Here is a 12706-nt window from a genome sequence, read left to right as displayed (position 1 = left end):
CTGATCAATTATCCTTCACTCGCACTGCTTTACCTAATTTTAGCACACTCATTAAACAAAAGTACACAGCAAATAGAAAAGAATAAAACAAAGAAAGTGATAAATTTCCTGTAATATTTGTATTGACATGGACAAGCAACAATAAGTAAACTTATTTTTGATGTTTAGAAGAAGCGGCTAAAAGCAGAGAGAATGAAGAAAGTATATAATAGCAATATTATACACTAGCCATTCGCATAAGTGGAGCAAAATAGTTAACAAAGATTTTCTCACATGCTTCATGCTTGAAGCTTTCTTTAATTAAGCAAATTCTCACACCTACCCTATAAATGGATGATTGCATGAACAGCTCTCTTCAGTAACAATAATTTTTCTCATTCTCTTCAATGGAGTGCCTTCAGCAATTCCTTCATTTTCTCTTTGTAGCTTCTCTACTCATCAGCAGTACAGCAATTTCAGATCAAATTCCCAAGGTTTATATATATCTACACACACTTCCCCTTTAGCTTATTATGTTCAATTTTGTTATGCCAGATTTAATTACCAAAGCTTATCTTGTTCTTTGCAGCCTTATGTTGTTTATATGGGAAATTCATCACCAAATAACATTGGAGTAGAGGGCCAAATACTAGAATCATCACATCTGCATTTATTGTCATCAATTATTCCAAGGTTCATTATCTAGTTCACTATAACTTCACATTATTCACTTTTTTTTATCTATAACCATATCCACCATTGCAATCAAAATCAATTGAACTTATGGAATGAACATGTTTGTTTTTATTTTTTCTTTTCCAATTTCTCAGTGAACAAAGTGAGAGGATTGCTCTAACCCACCATTTTAGTCATGCCTTCAGTGGCTTCTCTGCCTTGCTTACAGAGGGTGAAGCTTCTGCACTGTCTGGTATTTGATCTTTGTCTTCTAGCTCCTTTTTTATCTTTTGTCTGCTCCAGATTCTTAACTTGCATGATTCTTCGACTTTTCTAATGTTTTATTGGGAAGGCATTGTCAATATTCTTTTTTTTATGGTTATTATCTAGTTCTTTTTTTTACAAAAATTATTATTATTAGATAGTTCTAGACACTAGATAAAAGAACAATAATTTTAGAATTTGGTTTCCTTAAAGCAAAATCAATATACGTATTATGTGGTTGGGAGTGAATTTTGGTGTCTATTGTATCTGTTGTTATTACTGTGCACTAATAATTTTGTTCACCAACCTTAACTACACTCACAATGATGTAAAAGACGGATGGATAATAACTGTAAGGGGGAAAATGGATTATTTAAATAAATAAAAAGACTGTATATTTATGAGCTAAAATTAATAAATAAAAAAGAAGAATACAAAACAACAATATATTAATGGTTCCAAAATAGAGATCTGAACATAAGTGAATTCTCTTGAGGAACAGGGTGGCACGACCCCCAAACTTTTTCATTATTTTATATTTTTTGTTGCATTTCAATATTTAATTTACATAAATATATGTGATTGTGTGCGTCGGTATGTGGTGTGGTTTTGTACTTTCAATTTCCACATAGAATTTTGTTCCTCTTTGTTATTAATAAGACATCATATTGGTGATATATTGGTAAAATTTTCATATATTGTATTGTTATCCATTCATTTATAGATAGAGTCAGTTTAAGCTTATTTTTTAAAACAAATATTTAATAAACTGGCCCATTTTAATATATTCCATAGATTTTTGTATTGATTTTAGTAATGAATTTTTTTTTCATATACCGTATCCTTATCAATCTATTTATAGATATTAATAGGATAGTCTGTTTAAGCTTATTTTTTTAAAACAAATGTTTAACAAACTGACCCATTTTTATATTCCATTGATTTTTGTATTGATGTTAGAAGTGAGATTTTTTTTAATTTAATAAGAAAGCATTAATAGTGTAAATATTTTTTTTATTTTTTATCTTATCATTTAATCACATGTTTCATATATAATAAGTTTATTAACTTTTATAATAATTTTCTAAAAAAATATATATTTAAAATAATTTTTTATTAATTGATTGATAGGGTAAAAAATATTTACACAAACTTGTATAAAAATATTTTTTTATCATTTGATATAATTAATATCCTTTAGATGATTAGCTACGGTCAAATATATTTATGGTTTTGATGAGTTTATTTGGGACTAATTATTTAAATTTAAACTAGAAGTGTAAAAAAAATACGAAAATATGTATCATTTTTTTATCAGCGAAAATGTATTATTTGGCCCCAAATAAATTTACTCTAATAAGATCCGCCGTTGAATATGAATATATATCTTCCCCGCTGAAAACCCATTAAGAAGGAAAATAATAAAGAAAAAGCAAATTAATGTATATCAAATGGAAAGAATAAACTTATGAACTATAATTACGTTAATATGGTATAACTTTTGATTCTGTCACATTAAATTTTTTGTTGATCGGTATTACTCAGATCGGGGTAACAATATCAATAATCATGTAACATTGTTTAATCTTGCATTACAATTTCTTTTTGGTACGATTTACATTACAATATTACAAGTGCGAATTTGCAATATTAAAATGGTCATAATACGTAGTTATATATTATTAATAATTCATTTCCTTGGATCTGAAAAACGTACTTTTGAAAAGATGGTTGACTCTACTACACTATCAATGTATTGAAACATGTAACAAAAAAATAAAATCAATGTATTGAAACTAATAAGAATTTAAATATTCATTATTTTAAATTTTTTGAAGATTTAACAAACAGAATTTAATTAAAATATAATAATAGTATGAAATATTTTTATACTCTTACTTAGTTATGAATTATCATATAATTAAAAATCATTAGTGTTTACAATAATTATTTTAAAAATCATATTTAAACCATTTTTTTATTAATTAACAGCGAAAAATTTACACCGTTAATGTATTCAAATTAAATTCCTAAATTTTTTAAAATCTTTTATGTAGATAGAAATTATGAGGCTTGAGAGTTGAGAGCAACGGATCTTGGCAGTCCATTTCCTCCATTATACTGGGAAAAAAAAAAAGTTTTCTGTGACATATTTTACAAAAACATAACCACCAGTTGACGCTAATTTTTTTTTCCAACAGCCAACGTATATTTGATTAAGAAGCATAACTGATGCCACAAGTAGTGAAGCTAACGTTTCGCAGCAAGTTTCATAGATTTTTCTTTTTTTGGTGCATGATCCAACAAGTTTCATAGATTATTTATTATTGTGTAAATTCAATATATTTTTCAATGGAAAGTCAATAACTAATGTCTTAAATTTTGAACTCCATTTAAGAGGATGATTTTTCCAACAAATGTCATACATTATACTTTGTAAATATTAGTTCTGTCATCACTTTTACTGGCCGGTAAGTATTTTTAATAAAACGTTCAATAATAAGTTTAAAATATTATGAATTACTTAAATAAAAATGTTATTTTAATTAATCATGATAATTTTTATACATACATGTCTATGTACAAAATTTTCTCACATTAATTTTCTAGTGAGTATATCACACGCACTAGTGACTTATCCATATCCTTTTTTGTACACTCTTTATTTCTTTATTTTAATTTATGAATACATAAAAGTCGTATGTTAAGATAAATGACTACAATAACATTATAAAAATCATAATAATTTATTTACCATAATTATTAAACAAGTTTATGATAGATAGTATGTGGGTGTTGGTTGTCCCCTTTGTGGTAACTATTGCTACGTGATTTGTAAACAGGTCACGATAGTGTGGTGTCTGTGTTCCCTGATCCAGTGCTTCAGTTACACACAACGCGATCTTGGGATTTCTTGGAATCAGATTTGGGAATGAAGCCTTATAGTTATGGCACTCCCAAATTACACCAACACTCATCAAGTGATATCATTATTGGTGTCATAGACACAGGTAAGTGATAGAAAAGTTGATAATAGTTCTACTTTAATTCCGTTGTCTTTAGCCCAATAAATCTGATTGGGTATTTGCTTTGTCATATTCAAACGTCCACGTCCTAAATTATGTATTTTAGGTAAAATTAATCTATAAGTTCCTAAATCATTTGGAAAATTATTAAACCCATAGAGTCGGTGATGGGAGTTTTCAGCTATTTTTAAGATGTTAAGGCCTACAAAATTAATATAAAAAAGGTTAAATTGAAATTTTCATTTTTATTTCTTAAATAATATAGTAATTAGTTTAACCTTTATTTTACTAATACAAATATTAATTACTATTGCACTTTTCATTAATGTAAAATAAAGGAAAAACATTTATCAATGTTTAGGAAGAGAATTAACTACAATATTCAAGACAAATTTTAAGTCTTTAATGTAGGTTAATGTGAGTATATATTACTTTTAGATCAACAAATCTGCAAAACTTCTTTTTTTATATTGAATACTTTTGCCTCCCATTAATAAAATATACTGACTACACATTGTCTTACTTAAAAGATAAAAATAAATTAATAAATGGAACTTTTATAGCAAAAGGATTACTAGTACAGATAAGGTTATGTCACAGGCAAAATTATTACCTTCTTTATCATCTCAGATTAATTTAAGTGCATTCCAACTAGATTTGGCTCATTGCGCGGCATTACTTGACACGACTCTTTTTCTTACACCATTTCATTGTACGTTGTCAAATAGAATAATTTTAGATATAAACCCACCAAAACTTCACATGCATTTAAAAGAAAATTCTAAAATAAGGTACAGTGATATAATTTTTTTAATCCTTATTTTATTATCAATTTATTCATAATCTTGGTTTTCAAAATAAATCATCAAATATAATTTTGTAATAAATAATCCTCTATCTACCTAGAACTTAAAATCTCGATAGAAAAATCTACTTTATCACAAAGCGCGAGAATGGAGATGGGGTTTAGATAGTTTACATCATGTCTTAGATTTAATTTTGCTGACGTTTTTTTTAAAGGATTTTGTTGACGTTATAGTACATTAGTACACACAAAAAAAAGAGAGAGAAATAATTAGTTTAAATATTTTTTTAGTCCATATAAATAGAATAATGTTTGTTTTTAATCTTTTAAAATTACATTGTCTCATTTTATTCCATCGTTCATGTAAATGTGTCATATGTGATTTCTATCTTCATAGACATAAGAGACTAAAACAGACTAGTTTTTGTTAATTACAAAAACCACATAAGATATACTTTCATAAATAAGAGATTAAAACAAGATGGTTTATTTTTTAGGGACTAAAAATTCAAATCATCTAATTTAAAAAATTAAAAACATATTTAATTAACTCAAAAAGCTTCAATACAGTTTTATTCAATCAAATCACCTTCTTTGTTTGTTACCCCCTTCTGAATATATAAAAAATTAAATTATAAGAACTTATTTGATGAAGAGTTAAAAAGTCAATGATCCTAAAAGTTTCATTAATATTAATTTAAAGTTTAAGATTGAACATTGCATTTTATTTCAGTTAACAGAGTTAATCACATGATCTTAGTGATAGGAAACAGAAGGTGATTATATTACTCTGCATTGTGTTTGATTCAATTGATAAGAATTGCAAGAAATAAATAAATAAACAAATAAAACATTGAAATAGTAATTGCAAGTTACAGAGGACAGTACCTAACCACTGTCTTACCCAAAAGTTTACAGTGAAAGTGATAGGTCATAGTGAAAGTGAATTTTGGCTTCAGACAAACTATACTTGCCATGTTAAGAGAGAATTTTAGCTAACGAATACTCTTAAAGTCTTACCCAAAAGTGAATCTCCTAATTATGTTTGTGAAAATATTGAGTCAAAAACCAAAATGAGACAGCACAGTGTTGAATACCTTACTATAGTAGCATGATATGGACCCCCAAAACATTTGGTAGTCTCATGTGAAACTGATTTGTTAGTACTCACTTCCACTTTTTAGGCCATTCACCACTGGTACCCTTGTGGTTGAGGCCTATTGACAGTTGCAGCATCAACATCTATTGTGTGTAAATGGCAACTCATTGTGGCCCACAACTAGCTGTTATGATTGCTACCCCATATTTTTTGTTTAACAAAGCACAATAACTACTCATTTTCCACCTCACTTTATGCCAACTGAAACCTTTACTGGTTTATCTTGGTAAGTTGTATCATATGGTGATATGGGTATCCTTTAAGAAGTGTGTATTTTTATATTTAAAGCAGAGAATGTGAGGCTGGCCTCTTTAATGCAAGCCTCTTACTGAGGCTCAATGATGAATTTGGCCAGTCAAAATTATAGAAAGAAAGCTGTAATTTTTTAATTTTCAATCTTAAAAAAACAAAAAAAAAAAAAAACAACAAAGTGGTGGGCATGTAATGTAACCAAAAAAAAGTGGGATATGAGATAATTAATTTTTTTTCTCACATAACTCTTCTTTTAGTTTTCAACCCTAACAAAAAACCACAACAAATTTTTATCCTTGTAATATTGTTTTTGGCTTTAGTCTTTATAACTTTTTTAAATGCTTTCTAAAATATATCTTTCTTTTTTCTTTTTTGTTTTGGTCCATACTGTTAGTATGTTGCTACTGACTTGTAATCCTTGATATGATGAGGTGATTTTTTCTAAGGTACCTCAACACTTAACAATAACAAATTAATGTGAAACTCAAAATGAAAAACCAATATATTTAGGAACATTTTTAAAAAAAAATTACAAGTACTAAAACAAAACAAAAAATATATTAGAGAGACTGAAAACAAGATTAAGTCCATACATAAAACTATGTTTTGTTTTTCTAACTCTTTAGATAACAGTTTCTCTAATATAAAGGACTTAATCTTGTGCTGTTAGTATGTTGCTACTGACTTGTAATCCTACTTGATATATAATATTTAGAACTTAAAAGTGAAATAATACATTTTGAAAACTTTTCAAGCATTACATCCAATTTCCTGCTACAAACAACCAACAGAAATCGGGAAAATCTGAGGCACACGAAACTTTACATTAGTGGCACCACTCCCCAAAAACCTCCCCTTTTCTCCACAATTGAATGACTAAGCTGGTATGTACAAGTGTGAAAGAAGCAACTTTTCTTTTGGTTTCTTCATACCCTAGCTATAGTATTGAACCCTTTTAAAAAGAAACCAAACGGCCTTTATAGAAACTGACCAAATTCCCAACATTTACACTTTCTCTAGGGAGCTTTACTAGAAATTTGTCCTAGCGTGTGTTGCTTAATTGTGGGACCCTTGGTGCCCCTTTAAGTTTAGAGCCACAGGCATGATAGTGTGAAGTTGAAACAGCATAAAGATGCAATGAGGTGGCCTTTCTAACATTCTCAACTTGCTCCTTCTATGAGTTTAGGGTCGTTTGAAATAAGGAAATATTTCTTGTTTTAATTTCAAGTACAAAAACATCACAAAATTTTCATGAGAAAATAGTATATGTACGGTTATTGTAAAGAGTTTTTGATATACAGGATAATTTCTAATTGACTCACAGGGTAAAAAAAATTATATTGATAATACATAAAAATTAATCTGTAATTTCATTTTGTTTTTACTCTTAAAAATTTGTATAGGAAACACTGGAAATATAAATGAAAACAATAAAAAGTTATTTTTTATTGTTTCCTATACAAACTTTTATATAGCCAAATCTTGTCATCCGCTCAGTTGTTCCTGTTTCATTGCTTGCTTAGAAATATAAACCAAGTGATATTGGGGGTTTAGGAAGTTATTGAAAGTGAAGAAATAAAAGTGAAAACAACAAAACATTCTAAAATGGATAAAGCATCTTACATATCTGATATGCTTACACTAGGATATGTGAAAATCAGAGTGTAAGTGTACGGGGTTAATTACGGAAATGGGTTTTTTTTTAAATTACCATAATTGGTATTTTTTTAAAATTACAAAAATAGATAAATATACGAATTCACAATGAAAAAATCATATATTAAAGCAAAATTTCACTTTTCAGTTGTATATTTTTCTAAGAATTATATTAAAGCACAATTTCACTTTTCAGTTGTTTAAATATATTTTTCTAAGAATTGAAATCGTATGTTAAAATACGATTTTATTTTTTTTCTTTTTCCCAATGAAAATCATATTTTGAAATATAGTTTCAATTGTATTTTACTTTTTTAAAATAATTAAAAATAAAAAAAAAACATATTAAAATCGTATGTTGACATACGATTTTAACTTTTAATAATAAATAAATAAATAACTAAAATTATATGTTCATATACAATTTCACTGTAAAAAAATTCTGTAAAATAAAATCGTGCTTTGAAGCATGATTTCTTCAATCGTACTTCAAAGCACAATTCATCCATTTTTATTTTTTAAAATATCCTCATTATGATAATTTTTAAACAAAATTACACCGTAATGGTGCAAGAGCCGTGAGTGTACATAAAACTATGTGGAACAACCGTACTTAGATGATAAAAATTGTGTAGATGTGAGGTAATGTGAGTGAAGTGTGAATGTATTATTCTTGTAAAATATAAAAATGTAATCAGCGCCCTAGACTTCATGTGTTTTCACAAATTTTGAATAACTTTCCTCATTTTGAAACTCTATAATAAAAACCCTTCATAAACTACATCCACTGCTGATCCATAAATTACAAAGACTTTAATGTAGAGTTTGCATGTTACATATTACGAACACTTTTGTTTGAATATAATTCAATTATTTTTTTCCATGCCTGTTCTGCATCTAGGGATATGGCCAGAGTCTCCAAGTTTCAGGGATGAGGGTATAGGGGAGATTCCTTCAAGATGGAAAGGTGTTTGCATGGAGGGTAGTGATTTCAAGAAATCCAATTGCAATAGGTGATCATCCATTCTCTTACAAATGCTTCTAATAAAAATGTTCATATCTACTTACAAAATCTTTCAGTAATCATATTTTGACAGTGACAAAATTACAAATTGATTATATGCTACACTTAAATTCTCTTTATAAAACTGCAGAAAATTGATAGGTGCAAGATACTATAATATTCTGGCTACATCAGGTGACAACCAGACTCATATAGAAGCAACCAAAGGTTCCCCAAGAGATTCTGTTGGACATGGGACTCACACAGCATCAATAGCAGCTGGTGTTCATGTCAACAATGCTAGTTATTTTGGTTTAGCACAAGGAACAGCAAGAGGTGGTTCACCTTCTACTAGGATTGCTGCTTATAAAACATGCTCAGATGAAGGATGCTCTGGTGCCACCATACTAAAGGCTATTGATGATGCTGTGAAGGATGGAGTAGATATAATCTCAATCTCTATTGGACTCAGCTCACTATTCCAATCAGACTTTTTAAGTGATCCTATAGCCATTGGAGCATTTCATGCAGAACAAAAGGGGGTCCTGGTGGTGTGTTCAGCTGGCAATGATGGTCCTGATCCTTTCACAGTTGTGAACACTGCACCGTGGATATTTACTATTGCAGCTTCTAATATTGATAGGAACTTCCAATCAACTATTGTCCTTGGAAATGGGAAATATTTCCAAGTAGGTTTCTTGATCTCTTCTTCCAAGCCAAAAGAAGAATATGGTTAATTTCATGGCATGATTTCTTTTTCATGCACCAAAAACCTTATTTTTCTCCCTTTGTTTGTGTTGTCAGGGTACTGGCATTAACTTTTCAAACCTTACTCATTCAAAGATGCATCGCCTTGTCTTTGGAGAGCAAGTAGCTGCCAAATTTGTCCCTGCATCAGAAGCTAGGTATCTAATTGTGATTATTCTTGGCATATTACTGTCATCCTCTTAAACCTAAAATAAATGATAGTTATCATTTCATGTGTTCCAATTTTGATGGTCATTTTTTATTGCTAAGAGATTATTGAAAAGAATGCAATAGGTAAACTCAAATGAAATGCATTGAAATTTAACATTGATCATACTATTGGTATATATTACTAGTACATTATACCAGCAGACAATGGCATTTTTGAAAGAAACACAGATTGAGATTGTACATATTATATAATAGAATCAGTATCACACATACTAGATAAATGCAGATATTAGGATTTAAATATTCTACCTTAAAAAGGTATGCTAATTGTTCTCTGAAATGCAGGAACTGTTTTCCTGGATCACTAGATTTCAACAAAACTGCAGGCAGCATTGTTGTTTGTGTTAATGATGATCCAACTGTTTCGAGGCAAATCAAGAAGCTAGTTGTACAAGATGCAAGAGCCATAGGGATAATACTCATTAATGAGGACAACAAAGATGCTCCCTTTGATGCAGGTGCATTTCCCTTCACTCAGGTTGGCAATCTTGAAGGCCATCAAATCCTACAATACATAAACTCTACCAAGTAAGCATTATCAACCTTCACATTTGTTGATTAGTGATTTAAAGTGTTGATTAGTGATTTAAAGTAGCTTTTCCCATGTCTTATGTGCAAACAAGATTGCAGATTGTGTTATGCATTTAGTCAAATGATGATAGCAAATGTAAAAGCATGTAAAGTGGTGGTTGTCTAAGCCAACTTTATTGAAAGACAAATAACAACTAAACACGCACACTGTTAGGATATAAGAAGGGAAACTTAGTTAAGATAGTTAGTTTGTTAATGAGTTAGTTAGTTAGTTAGAGGGGTTTATTAGATATAAATAGGAGAACAAGGATAGGAGAGAGGGAGAGCTATTCATTTGTAGATTGAGCATTAGCTCTCTGAGTGGAGAAATTCTTTGTGAAGGGGAATCCTTGGAAGACAGTTATCTCTCCTATTTTTTGTTCTTCTCATCCTATTCAATAAAATTCTTTCTTTTCTTTGTCATTTTAATTCTTGGTTCCTAACACACACGCACACATATTTATGTCCATGTTGAATGTAAAAGTTGAAAAATAATATACTAGCTGCATGCTTAGTCTATCATGCCTCTGTTACAGGAACCCAACTGCAACAATTCTTCCAACAACAGAAGTTTCTAGATTAAAGCCTTCACCAATTGTTGCATCTTTCTCATCCAGAGGTCCTTCCAGCCTTACAGAAAACGTTCTTAAGGTATTTTTCTGCCCCACGTTCCTATATGAAGTTTTCATTTCATCCATTAACTCAAATCGCATAAACATCTTGAGAACAATGCACTCAATGTTTCTTTCACATTATGAAAAATTTGTTGTCCAGCCGGATGTGATGGCTCCAGGCGTTGGCATTTTGGCCGCTGTGATTCCCAAAACTAAAGAACCAGGAAGTGTCCCAATTGGGAAAAAGCCATCCTTGTATGCCATAAAATCTGGTACATCTATGGCTTGCCCACATGTGACAGGTGCAGCTGCATTCATTAAGTCAGTACACACAAAATGGAGTTCTTCAATGATCAAATCAGCATTGATGACAACAGGTACTAGACCAAACACCCTTATCTAGTCTTATTTGGTAATGTGAGAGTTTTCAAAAATAGTTCAGTTTTCTAAAATTTGTTTGTCTTCTGAGCACATTGGAAAAATTTTGTTCCTGAACACATTTCTGTTTATGAGAAAACATCTTCCAACTGTTTCAATTTTTTGGTTTTTGAAACAACTTTTAAAACTTAATAGATTTTGGATGATAGCTGAGTAGAGTGTAATTGTTTTAGAAAACAAATTTTACAATAAAAAAGTGAAAAGAGAGTCAAGCATGTCCTTATGCTGCTTTGTTCCTATTCCATTTTTCAGCTACAAACTACAACAACTTGAGGAAGCCTCTTACTAACAGCTCAAACTCCATTGCCGATCCACATGAAATGGGAGTTGGGGAAATTAATCCACTCAGAGCTCTCAACCCTGGCTTAGTCTTTGAAACAGATGTGGAAGACTATCTCAGATTCCTTTGTTATTTTGGCTATTCACAGAAAATCATAAGGTCAATGTCTAAGACAAACTTCAATTGCCCAAAGAACTCTTCTGAAGGCCTTATCTCCAACGTCAATTACCCATCAATATCTGTAAGTACACTTAAAAAGCAACAAAAAGCAAAAGTGATCACAAGAAAAGTTACCAATGTTGGATCCCTTAATGCCACATACACTGCAAAAGTGCTTGCACCTGAGGGATTGGTTGTGAAGGTCATCCCCAATAAACTTGTGTTTTCTGAGGGTGTTCAAAGAATGACCTATAAAGTCTCATTCTATGGCAAGGAGGCCCGTAGTGGATACAATTTTGGGTCTCTAACATGGCTTGATGGTCACCATTATGTTCATACAGTATTTGCAGTCAAAGTTGAATAAATTTGCACACACACGTTCACATATTTAAACAGGTCACAAATATGTAGCAACATGATTGTGACATTCTTTTTCCTAACTTTATAAATGTCTCAATGAGACATTAATATTATTAACTTGTGATTCTTTGACCCTGTTCATTGCCTGCAATAATGGAAACTTCGTGTTTTTGTCCAATTGTTGCTCTTGTCAAAATAAACACTTATCATTTCTTGGCTCCAATTTCCAAAAAATAAGAGCCACAAAAGAAATAATCACTACACAATTAATGTCCCAATTTGTAAGTTAATAACAGAATAAAACAAGATATGCTGTATATCACAAAATGGGATGGGAATTGGTCAGGTGATTCTTGAGCACTATTAAGAGCTTTACCAGCATAACATATAACATGTAAAAGCTTATCTTTCCTTTGTCCTAACATAGCACCTAAGGCAAAACAAAAAACCGCTTTCATCACATAAGTTCAATGATTAATTTCTCTTTT

The 12706-nt window shown here is 30.1% G+C and overlaps 1 protein-coding gene across 1 annotated transcript; it reads left to right on the top strand.

Annotated features, from left to right (window-relative positions):
• Window positions 1–253: 253 nt before the first annotated feature.
• On the top strand, window positions 254–12491 carry LOC100781053 (CO(2)-response secreted protease). The gene is made up of 11 exons (XM_003545739.5): window positions 254–473; window positions 569–672; window positions 810–907; window positions 3762–3929; window positions 8718–8829; window positions 8971–9508; window positions 9624–9724; window positions 10083–10325; window positions 10904–11018; window positions 11142–11358; window positions 11672–12491. Exons 1-11 carry the CDS (start codon window positions 387–389, stop codon window positions 12220–12222), a joined length of 2334 nt encoding a protein of 777 aa, XP_003545787.1. The 5' UTR covers window positions 254–386; the 3' UTR covers window positions 12223–12491.
• The last annotated feature ends 215 nt before the right edge of the window (window positions 12492–12706 follow it).

This window comes from Glycine max, chromosome 15 (genome assembly GCF_000004515.6).
Source record: "Glycine max cultivar Williams 82 chromosome 15, Glycine_max_v4.0, whole genome shotgun sequence".
In the NCBI taxonomy this organism is placed as follows: Eukaryota; Viridiplantae; Streptophyta; class Magnoliopsida; order Fabales; family Fabaceae; genus Glycine; species Glycine max.
This window is presented reverse-complemented; position numbering and strand designations above follow the sequence as displayed.

Bases quoted from the DNA above. Each gene is read 5' to 3' on its own strand.
- LOC100781053 (XM_003545739.5), top strand. From the start codon at position 387: ATGGAGTGCCTTCAGCAATTCCTTCATTTTCTCTTTGTAGCTTCTCTA. The intron at 9,725-10,082 runs GTATCTAATTGT...TCTGAAATGCAG, and splicing joins GTCCCTGCATCAGAAGCTAG to GAACTGTTTTCCTGGATCAC. The intron at 11,019-11,141 runs GTATTTTTCTGC...TTTGTTGTCCAG, and splicing joins TTACAGAAAACGTTCTTAAG to CCGGATGTGATGGCTCCAGG.